This window comes from Accipiter gentilis, chromosome 4 (assembly GCF_929443795.1).
Source record: "Accipiter gentilis chromosome 4, bAccGen1.1, whole genome shotgun sequence".
Taxonomy (NCBI): Eukaryota; Metazoa; Chordata; class Aves; order Accipitriformes; family Accipitridae; genus Astur; species Astur gentilis.
The window spans coordinates 23957352-23976586 of record NC_064883.1 but is presented as its reverse complement, the minus strand read 5'-3'; the positions used below and the strand labels follow the sequence as shown (position 1 = coordinate 23976586).

Sequence of the window (19235 nt, the reverse complement as noted above, 5' to 3'; positions counted from 1 at the left end):
CCCCCCCCCAGCCCCAGCGCTCGCCCCCCGCCTGCCCGCGCCTTACCGCGTGCGCCCGCGCGGGGCCGACCGTTGGTGAGGCGCGGCCGGCGGCGGGCGCCCTCCGGGAGGAGGAGGAGCAGCGAGGCCCCGCGCGGCGGGCTGGGGCTGGCGGAGGCGGGAAGGCCCGGTGAGGGGAGCACCGCCCGGAACTCCGCGCCGGCTCCCAGCGGCTGCGGCAGGGAGGGGCGGGCTGTGGCGAGAGCCGCCGGGGGAGCGGGGCTGCCGCCGCCGCCGCTGCTGCGGGCCGGGGAGCTGAGCGGCCCCGCTGAACCCCCGCAGGTACGCCGGCGGGCGGCGAGGAGAGGAGGATGTGACTCCGCGGGAAGATGAAACCGAGCGCTGCGGAGGCCGCCGACAAAGGAGCGCGTCCCCGTAAGCGGCGGGTCGCTGGGGGTGGCCCGGAGGGGAGCTGCCGCGGCCCGGCTCGGAGCTCGGGGGGGTCGGAGGGGGGGGCGTGGGGGAGGTCAAGCCTTTCCCACCGTCAGCGGGGTCGCTTTCAGCCGCGGCCTGGTGCCGGTCTCTCGTCGTGAGCCCCCGCAGTCAGCCCGGTGCTGGGTTTGGGCCTCTTGCCCCCGTCAGGCTGCCGGGTAAGCACGCCTTTGGGCAGGCTTTGTTAGCGGTGGACAGCGGAAATAACCTTTGCGTGGTTTGGGGAATTAAACGTAAAAGCGCGTACCTGAAAAGTTAGCTGGCTAACTCGTTCTGTTTTACAGGATGCTTCCAGTGCAAAGAAGCTAGTAGCTGTGTTGAAATTCGCTAGGCCACCGCCGTGCAAACTGCTCCACCCAGGCAAATCTTCATTGGTATCAGGAGCCGTTGCATGGAAGGCACGTTAGGCCCAGGGCATTAAAATGCAGCCGTTTTATGGGAGAGACTCTTTACTGGTACTGCAGTACTGCCAACTCACTCCAAACTTTTGATTATCCCCAAGAAGTTTAATATGTATTTTCCAATATGAATTCCAGTATGTAGTGTGTTAATTTTTGAGCTGCTCTGGCCATCACATGTGTGTGCTGGCTATAACACCGTGTTTGATCCCTGGTCACCTATGGAATTTCACTTGCACACCTGCTTATCATTCATTCATCTCTTCTGTTTAGATTCTGAATCAGTTACACTATCCTAAGTCTCCCCATTTTCCTATATCTCCAATTCTTTAGGGTCTCCTAGATTCTACAAAGCTATCTGCTGTTCCTGCTTCACTTATGTGCATTCATAACCGTTACCTACAGGATCTTGCAGCATGAGTGGGTGGTTCTGCTCCCTCTCCCATCTAAGACCATTTCAGGGAGGGAGAGAAGACATAACAGAGGGACTGTTTTGCGTGTTGGCTTTTTGTCTCCAGAGAGGCCTGATCACTTCTGTAGCAGGAAGTCTCTTTTGAGCCTCCCAAGAAGAGGAGCAACTAGGAGTAGGGTGTCAGTCACTGAGAAAGAAAAGACAGTGTGCATGTCATGGATGATTCTGTCTCTGTCATTGGTTGTAAATGGGTTCCTGTGGATCTAAGAACAGACAAGGTGTATTGACAGCATTCCTTGGCAGCAGGCTACAGAGGGTTGCCCTGTTGCATAGAGAATCAATTCCCATTCTTCATTTTGTACCTGCCTCTTAGTATTGTTTGGTGCCCCATATCTCTTCTACTGGAATAGGCTGTTTAGCCATTCTCTCAGTGTTCTTCTTGATTTTGTGTATCTGTATTCTTTTTCCCTTAAATCATTTACTTATAGATTAAGACTGACAAAGTCTTAATCTATAAGGTCACTCTTCATCCTTGTTACTCTTTTGCAGGCTGTATTTAAGATGTGGCCGAGTCCTGCATTTATGAAGTAGCATAATAAAATTAGCCGTTTTATTTTCTGTTTCTTAGCAATTTCTTTTTTTTTTTTGATTGCTACTCAGTATTGAGCTGATGTTCTCATAGAACTCTAGCACATTCCAAGATTTCCCTTGAGAAATGAGGCTTATTTCTCACCCAGACTGATTTTTTTTTTTTAATTATTATTATTATTATTATTTGCTTATTTAAATGTCTAGCCTAACAGTTAAGCCTGCATGGATGGCTCTGCGCTGAGCACCAGTGAAGTTCATCAGCACAGTTTAATTACTACTGTATGTGGTTTCTTAGTTTTAGAGTAAAATTAACTGGGACAGAAAGAGTGGTCGTAACTAGAATGGTTCTGCACTTTAAGCTTAGTTTTGCTGCGTCTCAGGTGGGTGCTCAAAATTCAGATAAATAGTAGAATCTAGGTCTTGTATTTTTTGGCATTTCAGCTACTTTTGACCGTTTTTTGTTCTAATGAGTCTATATGAATCCGTTTTGTCTCAGATGAGTAGGAGAGATTCTGTTCTGAAATGGTGTTCTTGTGATTCTCAGTGACTGTGCAAGTAGTGTATTTACTGTGGTACAGAGATAGCAAACACTTGCCAAGCTGGGTGAGAAAATTGATGGCATTGCATAGCAACTGAAATAAAAAGTCCATATTAGGATATGATTTTAAGAAGAAACTTCTAATGGCTATATGTGGTATTATTATTATTAATGTCTTGGTTTTGACATGTTTAACGTACAGCTATTTTTTAAAGGTCCTATATTGCATGGAAGCTTGCCTTGTCCATTTCCATAATTTAGGAGTTTTTGCTTTTGAAAAGAAAAAAATAAACATGGTTTGTAAAACACTGTCCTGTTTAAATTCCCTTTTCTTTTTTGCAGCAGATGGAATGCAAGCAAAAACAGAAAAGATAAGATCTTCTCTGAAGAACGTGAAAAAAGATACAGGAAAACTAGAGAAACTTAAATATAAGCCACTCACTGGGAAGGTGTTTTACCTTGATATTCCATCAAATGTGATCTCTGAAAAAATAGGAAGGGACCTCAAAGAGCTAGGAGGGGTAAGTTAATGAGCAGAGGCCTTTATGAAACAAGAAGAATATCTGTGCATGTAGAATGCCTTTTCCATGTTCTTTGCAACTGCATTTTAATGTTATTTTTTATATGTGACGGGGTTTCATTTTTTTATGTTTGTCTTAATGTTTAATACAAACAGTTAGCTTATCAAAAAATTATTTTGTGTTTTTTTGCTAGAAGCTGCTTTGGTAATTGTAACAAAGGTGTTTATTATAAAGGTTTGTTTTCAGTTGATTATTCATTTTCTTAAAGTTTTATCCAAATTTAACAAGTTTCATTGTTTGAGGTGATTTTTTTTCTGCTTCTTCTGACTATTGACACGTTTACATGTTACAACTAAAGTTGTTCAGCTGAACCTGAAAGACATTAGAGGAAGTGTTTTGCATATGCTTACTAAAAGTCAGTAACTTCAGTACTTTCTGCACAGAGTATGTTGATGAGTATTTTTAAATACTCTTATTTAAATCATAAATTTTATAAGCATCTTTATACTTAATTTTTTTTCCTAATTCTTCTGTATGGAAGAAACGCTTTGATACAAGCAAGTACAGGGTGTCATAGTAACGCACAAGCAATGCAATTGCTTAGTCCACTTTAAGCTTGAATATTTTGAATTAGTGTAGAGGAATCTTGGCAGTTAGAGTATTAAACACCCTTTAACCACAGAAGCAAAAGGGATCTGCTTAAATCTCTAGCTGTTCTGAATGTTGCTTTGGTAATAGTTTGACCTCAGAGGAGTGCTGAGCAGTTTTATGAAATTGACACTTGTTAATCAAGATGCTGTCTGAAATTATAGTAGAGGTAAGGAATAGCAATAATATTGTTTCAAGTTAAATGCCTCTCTTTACATTTAGCATTAAATGAAAGCACGCTATCTTTTGTCTTTCTAAAACAGAATTTTAGGAATTCATATGTGAAAGGTGAGGCTGCAAATCAAAGACTGAAAAGGAGGGGGTTTGTGTTTTATTCTGAGGAGTATATGCCTAAATCTGAGGTGCCCAGCACCGTCAAGATCAACTACCACATGTTTCGCTGTTACTTGTGCAGAGTGCACTCAAAAGTGCCTCTCTGTATATGTCCCATTTCTGTAAAAGGTACATAGACCAGAATTGGAAGGCACAGTTTCAAGCTTGCTGCCTATGTGGTTTGTGCTTCCCATACTGATTAGTGGAGAAGAGGAATATATTTTAATCTACATAAACTGGCAAGAAATAACAAGGCAAATAGAGCTGATGATCACACAACAGTTGGTAACAAAAGACTGAAGGACCAAAGTGAAGAGAGTAAACATAGGATAACCACATATTTTGTCTTGCCGAGTATGAAAATATTATGAATCTACTTAAGTCTTTTAAGTTTTTGAGATGCGTTATGAAGACTGTAGGTGTGAAATATGACAACAGTCCTGAAATTTTTATTTTTCTGCTGGTTCTAAACTCAATGAATTTATAGCTTCTTGCAAACTGTAAATTGCATTTGCATACATATGTCTTTAAGTTTAGCTGAACACTTCTATGTAATTTCTGTTACATAAAATTATATAAACTATGATTTTCCTTGAATTATTCTGTTACTTCTGAATGCAGTGTTTGAATTCTTCTATTGGGAAAGTATTGCAGCTAAATAGTTCAAAGAATGATAATAATTGAAACAAAGCAAAGCTCTTTTGATAGACATTACAAAATTAAAAAATTGGAATTAGAATTTGTGACTGGCAAGATGCTACTACAGTTCAATTGTAATCGTCATCCAGATCTTTAGAAAGTATCTTCTCATTAATTCCATATTTTTGAACTTAATTATTCTAGAATTGTTGTCACTTTGCTTTAAAGCATGCAATGTAAAATTGAGTTACTGATTTATTGTCCTGAAATAATTACTTGCTTTATATCTTTATATTTAGAGAGTGGAGAGTTTTCTTAGTAAAGATATCAGCTATCTGGTGTCTAATAAAAAGGAGGCAAAATTTGCACCAACTCTTGGTCAGGTTTCTCCTGTTCCTAGCCCAGAATCGGCATGCAATGGAGGAAATAGTTCACCTCATCCTAGCAACCGAAAAGATCGACATGATGGAAGTTCATTTAAGATAGTAGATACAGTAAGTTTCTTAGTAATACTACTGCAAATCAGGTACAACCCATGGGATACACTCTTACATTTTTTTCTCCTATTTTGTTTCCTAAAGATGGCAACAGTTACTTGGGTGAATAAGGCATTTTTTAATTTAATTTTAGGTTTTTTTAACAGGTCAAACATACTTTTAAACTAGTTCAGGCTAAGTTGTTAACTAACTCAAACTAATTAAGCAAAGTTTCAAAAACTAATTAAAAAAAGGAGCCTTTTCTGCAAATAAGCAGACTACGCTAAAAGCTGTTCTAATATAGTATGTCTGACTTATAATTAATCATTGACATTGATCCAGCTGTCAAACATAACAATATGGATAGGCTTGTGATGGCATCCAGTGGTGGTTCTCTCTTTAGTAACATGGCCTGTTAAAATCTGGCTGCTGTGATGTTGTTTATGCAGATATTTACAGAAGTGGTCTTTGACAGTAGTTCAAGGAAATAATTAAAATTGAACATTATGAACATTAAGTTTTTCTGAGCTCTTTCTTGGAGGATCACGTTAATTGCAAGAGTTAGTATCTGATTGTGCAGGTTTATGTGAAGTTTCTTACACGGGCAAGTCTTGGGTCCTTTCAAAATACAGTTGGAAACAAGCAGCTGTGCTATATACATGGTACTTAGAAACATGACTGCAAGTCAGTCTGTGGGCTTGTCTTTGCATTGCATGGTTGAGATCACCTCATTTTGCAAATAACGTGGATAGGTGAAGGCCTGCTTATTATGAATATACAGCATATAGTACAACAGGAGATGCACTGGTGATAGAAAAGATGGGGTTAAGACAGAGGACATGATTATATTCGTGACTGCTAGCTTAATTTGGCGCAAGTGCAGCTAATGAAACCTCATCTTTTGGCATGTGCTACTGTCTGCTTACTCCCACCATCTATGTTGTTCCAGCACTAACATTGCTTCAGCCATGCAGTGCCGTGCTTTGGCTGAAAACAATTACTTGTAGGGGTTGGTTTCCCCCCCGCCCCCCAGACTGTATCAACTGTAGCCTTGTGGGGAAGATGCAAATTAATGAAAAATAGCAGTACAGTGAACAAAAGGAGACTATCATAGCTAAAATGTGTATTTGTTTGCAACAATGTAAATTGTTTTACCTTTTGCTTTTTTCAAATGAGTTCTGACTTGGGACAAATGTGTTTCTGTTTTAATATAGGTATGTTTCAGCAGAGGAAAATCCTTAGTTGAAAAAGCAATCAAAGAGCAGGTAGGCCAAGTAATCAACAAATTTGTGCTTGAGAAACTTTGGTTTTGCTCTTCTGGAAAACAAGCAGTAGTAAGAGTGGTCTTAGTGGTCTAAGAGAGAAGTCCCTCATGGAACACTCTGGCAGAAATTGAGGAACTGTCTTAAGTAAAACTCAGGTCATGCTTTCTGGGTACTTTCTGAAGAATTGAAAGTCTGTGGAATCTTATGACCAGTATTATAGTTTATCAGGATTGCTAATATAGCTAGCATTTGAGAGGTGCTCATGAAGTTAAAGTAAATGTATAAATTCCCTGTCTTCAAATCTTAGTATAAAATGTGACAGTAGAGAACACTTTTGGCATTATGAAAGGTTAAATATAATCTTTTGATTGTGAAGTGCTGTGACACAGATGGAAAAGTCAGTTGAGGAGAGCGATAGTCTTTTGGCAAGAAGCAAAGCATCTTTTTTGAGCTTTGATCTCAGCTTTTCATATTACATGTTGTAATGTATTTGTAATTATTTTACATAATCTACTATGTAGTGCTTAAAATTATTAATACAATTTATTGTTTGCAGGACTTAATCCCCTCTGGTAGTATACTATCCAATGCTTTGAGTTGGGGAGTGAAGGTGCTTCATATTGACGGTAAATATTTTTGTTTGATGAAGCCTAACTTGAATGTGTAACATTCATTTAATTATTCTTTTGTTGAATTAAAAATATTTAAAATGACAAATCAGTTTAAAGATACAAAAATAAACTCAGCTGAGTATTACTCTCCCTCTTTTTGCCAGATGTTAAGAATTACATTGAACAAAAGAAAAAGGAGCTCTACCTGATCAAAAGAGCAGGCAGTTCTTTTAAAGATGTGGTAAGTGGCTCTTTGCCATTTGTGAAAATGCCATTTGTTTCATTAACTGAGAAAACACAGGTGTACTTAACCTACTGTGAAGCTTACGGATTTTATTTTAATAAAGTCTTGCTCGTGTTCAGTTTTTCACAGACCACTATGTTTTATGAACTGATTTAAAACCCGACTTTGAAAATTGGAAAGTATTAGATACACATTTCAGCATTATTAGAAAATAAATGCCATAGGAGCATTGATTAAATCATTTGTAGAACTTTGCTCTCTCAAAGAATATCTAAGAATCAGAAGTACTGAACTGTCTGAAATTTCCATTCTGCCTGCCTGCCTCAAAAATAAAAAATAATAATAAAAAAACCAGTAGCTTGGTTTTAGTACGATGTAGATTGTGGTTAAGTTGCCTTGTATAATTTCTGCTTGGACACAGTGATTAGAAACCCTTTCCTTTTGATGGACCATTTTGAAGAATCACAGTTACATTTCCTGAAGAAGCTGTCTCTAGGGTATCTGTGTCAGTTGCTCAGCTCTGCATCTTTTCCTTCCTAGTCTTTTAAAGAACTAGCATAAAGTATCTTTGAGCTATTCTGCCAGTAATGTGCAGGTGGCATGTGAAAATCCTAATTTCTCTAGATTTTAGTGTATGACATAGTGAGACACTGAAAACTGTTTTAGCTGCTTTTTAGCTACTTGTGCGTTCCATCTGCGGTTGCTCTGTAATTTAAATTAAACACCTGAAGTTGTACAATTATCTAGTCCAGGTGGAGGTTTGTGATAAGTAAATAGAAACATACCATCTAGTGTATGTTACGTTGTTTCAGAATGCAATATTGGCTAACTATTGAGGCCTCATGAAATCTTCTGTTAAATCATCAGTGTATCAGTGTTCACGGGTAGCAGGGTGGGGTTTTTTTGCAAGTAGTATAAAATACAAGTTTTTACCTTTACCAGAATCAATTACAGCTAACAGTTGATGCTTGAGTGTAGTAGACTTTACTCTTTTCTGAAGACAAACTAATCCTTTTATTTTTAATCTTGATTGGAAAAAAAACCAACCCCAAAAACCCACCAACCTGTGTAAATCCATTTGAATGAGAAGAATTGTTTTAATTGGAGAATGTTACTATCTGCAGGTTTTGGTGGCATTTTACAGCTTGTAGTTAATTAGCATTTATAAAGTGTTGTAAAAATGTTATCCGTATTTAAGAATTGGCTTTCAACCATGGCAAGGTATTTTGGGGGAGGAGAGAGAATAAGTGTATAAATCTACCTTTTTGGGGTTTTTGTTTTAGGAAAAATTGAAATGTTGCAATAAGAACACTTCTTTTTTTGCGGTGTGGAAATAAATATTTCTTTGGGAAACATGTCACTATACTTCTGAAGTACTAATGAGCTTAGTTTCCTGCAAAATTTACGGTGACTGTGTATGAAGTCATGATTAACACTGGGAGACCCTCATAACTTAAAATTAGCTACAGTGAAATCTTTAAGTAAACTGCAGAATAATATTCACAGGGATTTTATACCTTCTCTCTTTTTTCAATAGGGAAAACAAGTTACTGTTCAAAAGTCAAGAAGTAAGTATTTCAATATTTGTTGAGGTTTCTGTTTTGCCTTATTTTCTGCATGCTTAAAAATGTACTACAGTTCTCATCTGGTCAATTGTGCTGCTGTATTCTAATTTGTGTGTCTAAGAAAAGTATGTAGAAAAACTTCATGGAAATCAAGAGTTTGTCAATAATGAATTCAATAATGAATACATAATGAATTCTAAAATAATGTCTGCTTATTTATTTAGCTACTGGTGTAACTTGCTGAATGAAGAAAAGTATTTCTCTTAATTTCCTTTTCTCACCCCTTGAGCAGGTAGACTGAAAAATCCATTTGTCAAGGTGGAAGATAGAAGTCGGTAAGTGTTCTCTTCATGCATTCAATATTGTCGTTCTCAAACTGAGTAATTCAGAAACATTTAGTATGCCTTGAGGAAGTGGCCTTCAGATTTCAATTTCCTTCAACTTCATGACTTTAGATGCCAGACATACTGTCCTCTTATAGTAAGATAGAAAATTTTCATCTCTGCATGTTCTGGATAGGGACTGTGTGTTTAGCAACTGAATGAGATTGAGCAAGTAGTATTATAGCAGAGAATATTTGTAATAGGTAATGGAAGTGGAAAGTTGGAAGCTTAGAACCTTGGCATCGTTTCTTAGATCCAAATCCTGTAGCCTAAAAGGCCAATAAAACTTCGTATACTAAATTCTAGATAAACTCAATAATGTTTATCTCCTGCAGAGACTGTTTAGATGTAAGGAAGGGGAAGTTGTTATAGTTAAAATCATCCCTTGAAATTAGGTTTAATTTCCTGTTCAATCATTTCTTTATAAAAAAAACCACAAACAAACCAAAACTATTAATCTGATTTTCAATATTCACAGTAGCATGAGATTGGATACTTTCACCCTTTAAAATTTTCACATCTTTCTGGTCCTGTAATCGATCAGACCTGGTTGTGTAAGGAAGTACCAGTTTGCCAGAAGTTGAGAGAACAATGAATATAAAAAAGTGCAGTTCTTCACAGTGTGTTTTGTGCCTTTAAATTCTTAACTAATTTCTGCTTTATGATGAGTTTATAAGCTCCAAATTCTTTGACCTGATTTCTTTGACACACTTACCTGTATTAAAAAGAGATCTAAACCTGGTCTTACACTGGTAGTTGGTATAATAGGTATGAGGGACATGATAGTGGGGAGAATTGGACAAACATGGTTGTAAGTACAAGAAATTCATATACAAATATGTGTGAATTTCACTTCTGAATGTAGCTGGGTACTAAACACCTGAAACACTTTTAAATGTTTATGTAGCATAAACAATGGGTTTTTAATGTTTAAAAGTGTATGCAACATAAATAACAGTTCAGAAGCAGAACAAGATGCTTAGCTGTCCTTATTGTATTTTCCAGACTTGCTCTTTTTCTTCTGCCTGGGTAGCTTACAATAGTAGTGTGGCGAAAAAAGTCAGACTGAACTCTGGTATCAGCATTTCAGCCAAATGGTTCAGTATGTAAACCTTTGGTGTGTCATATTTTAAACATTTTTAATATATTCAGAGCATTGGTAGGGTTGCTGGTTCTAATGTCTCTCCAAATACAGTGGTGTACAGGAAAATGATCTTTTTGGAAAATTAAAAGATCAGTTTTTATGTTTTGAATGGTGAATTGATTAAATTTTTTCAAAAAAGAAGAAAATGGAAAAAAAAAAATAACGCATCAGATGTTAGGAACTGCTATAGCTACTTCTCACAGTATGCACCATTGTCCAAATTGTTCTTAGTTTTATTGGTTACCCAACTCTCAACAATAAATAGGTGTGAAGGCTGTACCTCGGGGAGTGTGTAAGACAGCTATGGAAACTCAAGGCAAATCTATTTTGAGAAAGTATCAAGTTTATAGGAAGGAAGGAATGAGTTATTCTAGGATATTTATCTGCTTAGCATTCTTGTGTATGTTATATGTAAGAGAAACACTTTTTCAAGATTTTTGACCTGATTGTAATTTGTGCTATAAACTCCTTTTTCCATTTCTGATTGTTCTAATGCCCTTGTTTTGTGCAATACAGCCGCTACCGACCATTTTATCTGCAGTTACACAGTTTTCCGGTTCTGAACTACTGTGTTCCAAAACCATATAGTCCATTTGAGGTGGATAAGAAGCATCCTTCTGGTCAAAAGCAAACTCAGTCTAAGCAAAGGTTTGTTGAAAACTTGTCATTGAGGTGTGGACAGAGGCGAGGACAGTTCTCTAAAATAATTCTAAAGTAATTGTTTTCTAAAATAATTGTTTTTCTTCTAATCTTGTGTGATATTTAATACTAATAGCCATGTCTCAGCTGATGTATTTGCTGCACTGTAACTGCTGGTGTCTTGTCTATCTTTCTGTACCCTCTTTATCCTGTCTTTAGTCCTTTTTTTGGACATACAGATGCATACATCCAAAAATGCGGCCTTCTCCTATCACTGTGGGTCAGCATAAGATATTTTTTTCCTTTCTGCCACTGGTTTCTTCTTTGTCCTCATCTTGGATGCCATCCAGTAAGTATTTTACAGCAAGTGGATTTCTTAAGACTTATTTTGATATTTGTCAGTATAATGCTGAAGTAGGCAGTTAAAAAATTTTAAAACAGTGGTATTCGGTCATAGTGCAAAATCGTTGATAAAGAGTGCACGTTGGATAAAGTCGAATTTATAGAAATTAGACTCTGGGTGTCAGCTGCCCAGTAGAATTGCAGTTGGTCTTACAGCAAGTGTTTATATGATACATTTTGCAATTCAGGCTCTATTTGAGCACTCCAGATGCAGTTAGAAATTTTGGTAAATCAATTTTATGATTTGAAACTACTTAGGAGTCTTAATTATCTTGGTTTTGGTGAGTCAAACTATTGTTTTGAATTTCTTTTACCTAGCATATCTGGAGTATTCATGATACTTTCATTGACTTCTAAAATTGCTTCATGGTGAGAGACTAAAGATATTTAGGTGCAAGGTAGCTTTGCTTGGAATTTTCTGTATCTAGTAACTTTTACTGCTTTTCTGTCCTTGCTTTTCTGAGAATTATTTAGGTGTGATACTTGTTTTCTTTATAAAACAGCTTCTCCACTGTTCAGGTTCTGTGCAGTCTTCACTATTATTCAATTATTATAGTGCTGGAGGTTTTCAGCTGATGTTCACATGATGAATTTTATTTTCTTTTTTTAATTTTTTTTTAATTGCAATGAAACTTCTGATGGTGCCTTTTCAGAGGGGGGTTAGAAAGGCCCATTCTTTTAAAAGCATTAAAAAAAAAGGCATTATTTCCATTTGTATGGATTAAGGAATATGATATATGAAAAATTTCAGGACTTATGTTTGAATGAATATTCCTATTTAATCTTTCAGGTTGGCACATGGCAGAGAGATATTTAGAAAAACAGAGATTATTTCATACTAGGCAGGCAAATGTGAGGAATGTCAGTTTTAGGAGAGAGAAAGGGTAGTGCTCGCTTGTTTTATCTTTATCTGGGAGAAAAGCTTGTTGAAGCAAAGTTGTCAATTCTACTTGCTTCTGCATTGGGCAAGAGTTGCAGACATTCATACTTCAGATGATAAATTCTATGGCTTACCCTGCTTTAGTGGTTCTCTGATTTTCACATTTTTACTTTTCCCCAAAGAGGGAAGCTGAAAGGGCAAATGTAATGGTGAAAGTACACAGTTAGATGGAAGGTATCCTATGGAACCAAAGAAATGCTGGAGTAGGTGTCACCAATTTAGAGTTGTTGATTGAAAGTGATTGTTGAAAGCAGTGTACCCTTATTGTGTTGAGCAATACATTGCTATGCTTTGTAAGTTAGAGATTTTTCAGGACAGGTTTTTTTTGGTGTTAAGTCCTGAGCTTACATCTATGCCAATACTTGGTAAAGTCTGTCAGAATGATTTTTGGCTAGACAGGGAGATGGCACTATTCTTCTGAAGTAAAAGGGAAGTAGAAATTGGTGGTTTTGCTTTACTGCTAGCATATATTCTTAGGTGGTTTAATAGTGAGTTGCAGCAAACAGCTCTCCCCAGATGAGGACTCTGAAGGTCACAGAGCAGCTATTGAAAACCTCTTTGTGTTTTAATGTCCAGGAAGAACTTGAGGTTAATTTCCTTTGATTTACACTTAGCCTGTACGTAGAAAAACAGGACAAAATGGTATTTGGTCAGCATATTCAAAACCTGTGTATAACCAACAGATACGACTGTTCTTTACTTTTACAAAAGAATGAGAGGTCATGTGTTAGACCAAGTGTTTTTGTTGTGTGTTTTCTTGGCATCAAAAATACTGACAGTTGACGAGATGTTAGAAGACTTTTTTTCTTCTGATTTTATCAAACCTTTTCTTTTATCAGCTATGCACAGAGATCTCAGTATGTCCTTTGATTTGTCAAGTGAGATTTTTTTTGTTTAGCAATTTTGCATTGTTTATTCTGAGACAGTGATAGTAGTACATCTGTACTAACGTGGATGTTTTATGCTTACATATAGTTCCACTGGGTCTGCCTGTTGTCTTGCAGTAAATTATTTTTTTTTTAATTAATGCATAGTTTTTCACTTTGTTTTTCCTAAGCCTTGACTAACACAATGTAAATAGTTTGAGGGGAAATAAAGGAGGGTTTTTATTTTTTTTAAGTGAATAAGAATGAACATACTGTGAGAGACAAATCTAGACCTCAGCTCCATATTTGAGACTCATTAATATAACTTTTCTGTTAACAGAAACAAAATCAATAGTGACAAGGACTGTGGAACTCCTGTTCAGCTCCCTCAGAAGGACAAAAAAAAGAGAGGATATTGTGAATGTTGTGGGAAGAAATATGAAGATCTGCAAGCAGTATGTGAAATGTCAAGTATATGCTTTGATACAGTTGTATCTCAAGTGTGATATCAACAGTGATTTCTACTTGCTAGTTGAATGTATTTTTTTTATCTTAAAAGATTTTCTGAATGTATGTCCTAAAAAGCAGCAGGTGGGTATTTTTTTCCCTTGTAGCTTTTAATTCTTGATTGCTGCTGCTGTGTATGAAGCTGAAGGCACTAGTAGTTCATGTCTCAGAGACACTGGTAGCAAATTAATGATATTTACTTACTACTCCATATCATACTGTTGACTTGTATATTCATATATGTAGTATTAGATTTGTTTCATGTTTTTTTCTTTTAATTCTAGCATCTTGAAAGTGAACAACACCAAAATTTTGCACAAAGCACACAGTATCAAGTTGTTGATGATATAATCTCCAAGTTTGTTTATGAGTTTGTTGAATACAAAGATGATGCAAAAAAAATAAAAAGGTAAGTTACATGTCTTAACTCACAGAGCCTTTAAAATTTAGAACATTGAACATAAAGATACTTAATTGTGAAATTCTGGATCTGGTACAGAATAAATTCATGTTTTTCAGTCTGAAGTAAATCACTGAAATTTTCAGTACAGTGGTACCTGGTAAATCAGTTCTATAAAGCAGAAATTAGGGGGGAAAAGACTAAAAAAATTAAAAGTGCGGATGGCATCACAGGAAAATGTGACTGAAAGGAATTGCCAAAAGTTGTCCTGCCTATCCTTCAGCTTCAGTAAAGCAAGATACACTGTACTAAAATATTGCTGACAGAAGGAAGCAATGTCTGGACATCTTGCTCTAAAAACTTTCTGTCATTGTTAGTAGCCTAAGGACAGCAAATGATATACCCCTCAGTCAACCTGATCTCCTTACCAGTGAAAAAACTCTAGGTCTTCCTATCTATAATCTAAGCCTCTTAGCTTCTGTCCTGCTTGTGCTGGATGAAGAAAGCAGATTTTCCTTTCTTCTTCATAGCTCGAAAGCTTAAATGGGTGAGAATGACTTGTTTCATGTCTTGGACTGTAGGCACCAGTGTCTGTTACTTGGAACAGGAACTTAGTTCAAGATTGCTCTGATATTTTGCAAATGAGTTTGGAGATAAGGAATAACTTTCTCATTAAAAAAAAAAAGTATTGAAGAAATAAAGATACTGTTAGTGAAATCAAAGGAAATGCAAATAGAGTCAAACAGCTGATAGCCTAATGAAGGCAAGCCTTTATTCCTTTTGTGATTAATAATACTCAAGAGTGGTTAGGTTTGAAATACTATGTCAAGAAAATCATATATAATTATACTAATTTTATGTGTACATATAGAATATTTGTAAGTATTTACAGTCATTGCATTATATTAATTAATTTCTTTTGTTCTTAATACCACTGTGAACTGAGGTTTACTGAAACACTAGATTGTGTATTTTTAGAACAATTTTATGAGCTGTAGAAATCAATTAAAAAACATTGAATTCAAATATAAGGTACTCTGTTCCTGTAGAAATAGTGTGTTGCTACCCTAAATGTATCTTTCTTTTAAAAGTAAAAACAAAAATTGCTTTGCCAGTTTGGTTGCTCTTCTGGAATCAGTTGCATAAAGTTATGTCACCCATGTTTTTTCAAGTGTTTTTTAATAATTTTAAACTACTTCACTGTAGGACAAAATGTAGTACAGGATATTTTTCGCCTATTATTGGAAAGATAACTAGACCAGATGAGCTGAAAGAACGACTGAAAAGGCAACGCGTTTCATTGAAAAGCTACTCGTGGAAGGATACAGCAATGAGGGCGCTCAAACTGGATCGCCAGCCTGCAGAAGTACAAATAAATTCTGTGCCAATACCTACCCCTATTTCTGGATCTATCTGTTCAGTTCTTTTTTGTCACCTGTCACAACCTTCAGAACTGAAAAGTAAGTTGAGAAATAATGATGAAAATACTAGAACTGATTGCTCCTGTGCTGCAGACTTAAGAGAGACTGTTGTATCATCAAATTTCATACAACCACCCCCTTGGAAAGATGACAAAGCATATACAGAGAACTTGTCTCGAGCTTATGAGCCATTCAGTAAAGAAATATTGGAACCAGAAGTAAATAAAAAGCATTTACAGTATTTTCAGGAAGGCACGTGTACTTTATATTCTCATACTCAAGTTGCAGATTTTAGTGAAAAAGACAAAAACCTATCACAGCCAAAACGAAAATTAAATAATGCAGTAATTCTACCAGCAAAGTGTTTGAAAAAAACAGATGCCAATCCTACGTTTGTCAAGAAACATCGTGATTTATGTGATAATCATCAACAGATACAGCACAATGTAGTTCTGGAGGCTGGGGTATCTGATACTGCTATGAACAAAGAACTTAATGAATTGGCTGCCAGCGCTGCACACAGTTCACCGTCTGGAAAGCTGCACAGAAAAGTGAAGCTTTACTTGGGAAGAAATAAAAGAGAAACCCGGAAACAGAATATGGAGTTATGTGTAAAGTATACAGATGGACTGCGTGTTCCTGAAGAGAAGAGAAGTTCTGGTAGCTCACCAGTGCAGGCCCTACTGGAATTATTTCAGACAAGTGAAAGAAACTCAGAATTTGGTGGATTTTCAGATTTATCTAGCATAAAAGATACCTGGGAAGGGCAGAATACAAATGTTATGTGGTCATTATTTTCTTCTTCATCCTCATCCCCATTTGTTGGGTTTTAATGCTGCTTTATTTAAGATAATGATTTTCAGACAACTTGCAAATTTCAGATTTTATTCATGGAGACTTTAATTGCTGTATTATATGTACAGATGGTTTGGTTTTCAAGTTTTTTAATGCAAAAACTTCTGTATATGTAAATATGAAAAATAAAAATAAGGTGTTTTGGTTTTGTGGGTTTTTTTCTTAAAAGGTACTGCTTTATCACAGCTAGTAAAAGGCTCTGACCCCAGATTTGGGGTTAAATTAATTGCTAGGCAAAACCAGTAAGCATGATGTAGCTGCCTTTGGATAGAATAATTTTCTAAAGTCATTGATTATAGTAGGCTCTAAATAACCACATTATAAATAACTGGATGTTCCATCGTAAATAAGGCAGTCCATTACTTGCACACTACTGATGTTTTGTGGGGATTGGTTCTTTCTGCTGCTGCTTTATTAGAGAATGCAGAAAAAAGTCACTTGCTTTCCTAATATTTTTTTCTGCTGAAATTGTCTCAACCTGTGTAATCACAAAGAAATAGGATTAGGAAAGCATGTATTTTTTGGCTACTCTGACATAATTTATTTTTTTTAGACTAAAACTAGCTCTATTGTGTCTTTCAGCCAGAAGGAAAGTAGTAGATGTATATTTTAATTTTTCTTTAAAAAAACCCAAACACATCAACAGAAGCAACGACAACAAAACAGCCAATAGGTTTCTGATTGACTTAGGTAATTTGTTTGAAATTTTTTTTTTTCCTTTCTTTCAGAGTAGCTAGCCTGTCTGACTAGCTTACTCAGAGGCAAAGCCACAAGTGAGAACTAGGAAGACTTTTAATACTTTGAATCTTTACCAGAGCTGATCTCTTTCAGAAATTCCATATCTCTAAATGAGTGCAGGGCATGAGTATGGATTTACAGGAGGTAATTGCAAAGCTTTATTATTAAATGTCAGTGTCTTAAGGTCATATAAGAGATCTAAACCAGCAGAAATTACTCTCATTAATTTTTGCATAAATTACTTGTTTACATTTTTATTTACTGTCCATTTAATATTGTCAAACTTACTCTGTCAGTGTTCTTATGGTTAAAGTGCTTTCAGTTGTGGCATGTTATTGTCTGTCCTTTATAGGATATTTTCTACAAGGGGTAGGTAAAGCTTAGTGTGCAGGAACGGGTGAGGAAAATGATGTAAAATTACTTTCCTTCAAAGAGCATGTGAATTGGAAGCTTAATGATGAAAGTAGCTGCTTAGGGTGTTGCTGTCACCATAAAGGTGACATTCCTTATTCTACTGTTCATATACTTGCCTGTACAGTCTGGCAAGAACTACTTTTGGTCTCTCTGTCTTGCTGGTCACTTCTGACTTGATTCATAGTTTCTTCTGATCGGTATTCACATCCAGAAAACTGTATAGAAAGCCATTATAGAAATGAGCAAAATTAACATTTTAAAAAGGAGTTGATCTTGAATATGCATGTCTATATATATTTTGCCTGTAATTTACCAATATATAGTGTTTTAGGAATGGGGCTTTAAAGTAGAATGTTGAAGCAATTACTTTGTTCTTCATTCTGAGTAATGCTTTAATGATAGGATTGCTTTCTGATGCAATGAGTCTATTTTAGGAACAAGTGTCCATTTTTCTTCTCTTGAGAATGTTTTTGTGGGTGAGTGTTTTTTTGGTTTGTTTTCTGTTCTAGCTTTTGGGTTCAGTACTAAAGTCAAGTCTAACAAAAACTTGCCTTTTTCCCCGAACACATCTTGGGGACATCTCCCTCCTCCCGCCCCCAAAGACACATACTCTTTAGTTGGTGTGGTGGCCTCCGTCTGACTGGGATGTATATGCACGGTTATTTGTATACATAAAGATTATTGCAATAGTTGAATATTAAGGTGAGAGGTAGTCAATGTTAGTAAATCTACTCATCAGATAACCAGTGTGTATGTTTTGCATGTGATGAGATGCAATATTAGAACTTGTTAGCTCAACAGGCACTGCAAAGAGGAGATTTAAACACATTAGAATCTGGCTTTAGAATCTTAAGGGAAAAAAATTCAGAGGTTTGTCATTAGAATATGAAGACTACTCATGGTAAAGCAGAACAAGGTAGGAGAATCACTGCTACTGGTTGCAAAAAGCACTTTTAGTCATGATGCAGACTTTGTTTACAGATGACTAGTGACATTAGGGTGTGTTGAGTCCCCTTTGTATGTAGTATGTTTAGATAGCATCACAAGCCATAGTAAGCCTATTGACTATTTCTAAAACAGGTTTATTCACTATGTTGTGTGTGATTTTCATGCCTTTATTATCTTTCAAGCTTGATTTTTTTAAAAAAATATTTTTACAAAAATTTAAAAGGAATTGTATTACTATTTGAAAAAATTAAATATGGAAGGCTAGTTACTAAAACATTTGTCTGTCTGTCTTGACTTCCTCCCAGAGAAGATAATTAATATTTTCAAAATACGTGGCAGGGATTCTGCCATGTCTAACAGTTCAAACACTACCACAAGCACCTCTGTAGTCACTAGAATAAAGGTTTAGCATTAGAAGTGCATTTTTTTTGTAAGTACATATTTGTGATAACTACATATTTACAGTTTGAACTCCTTCATAGGTACACAGATTTCTACTACTGCACTTCATTGTTGGTTGGTTTTTTTTTTTTATTGTCTTGCTTTCTATGAATCTGAGAAGCTGGTGAAGTTAATTCTTATATTCTATTGAAAACCAGTTGTTAATATACTAACTGTTGCTCCCTTTTTGTGATGGTTAGAGAAACTTGGAGCTATATTCCCATACTGTCTGCAGCTTACACTTATACTCAGTGTGGGATTCAAAATTATAATGACGCACCCAAGTTTTGACTGTTACAAAAAAGTGAAAGCTTTAACTCTTGCGTATGACAGACACTACTTCATTTTAAAGGCTGATGGAAAAAATCCCCTAGACTTTAACATTATGAAGTACTCTAAGTGATTATCCTGTGACCAAGTGGTCT

General features: G+C 36.4%; 1 protein-coding gene across 9 annotated transcripts; it reads left to right on the top strand.

Moving 5' to 3' along the window:
• Positions 1 to 78: 78 nt before the first annotated feature.
• Positions 79 to 18459, top strand: DBF4 (DBF4 zinc finger). Of its 9 annotated transcripts, none has more exons than XM_049798534.1 (13): positions 79 to 169; positions 322 to 414; positions 2753 to 2931; positions 4851 to 5045; positions 6242 to 6292; positions 6849 to 6918; positions 7068 to 7144; positions 8685 to 8715; positions 9002 to 9047; positions 10756 to 10887; positions 13427 to 13541; positions 13878 to 14002; positions 15200 to 18458. In XM_049798534.1, exons 2-13 carry the CDS (start codon positions 369 to 371, stop codon positions 16245 to 16247), a joined length of 2115 nt encoding a protein of 704 aa, XP_049654491.1. In that variant the 5' UTR covers positions 79 to 169; positions 322 to 368; the 3' UTR covers positions 16248 to 18458. The 9 variants fall into 9 exon arrangements, with proteins under 9 accessions (XP_049654491.1, XP_049654493.1, XP_049654492.1 ...); XM_049798536.1 differs by lacking the exon at positions 79 to 169 and adding an exon at positions 756 to 869 and having other exon boundaries at positions 206 to 414; positions 15200 to 18459; XM_049798537.1 differs by lacking the exon at positions 79 to 169 and adding an exon at positions 756 to 926 and having other exon boundaries at positions 207 to 414.
• The last annotated feature ends 776 nt before the right edge of the window (positions 18460 to 19235 follow it).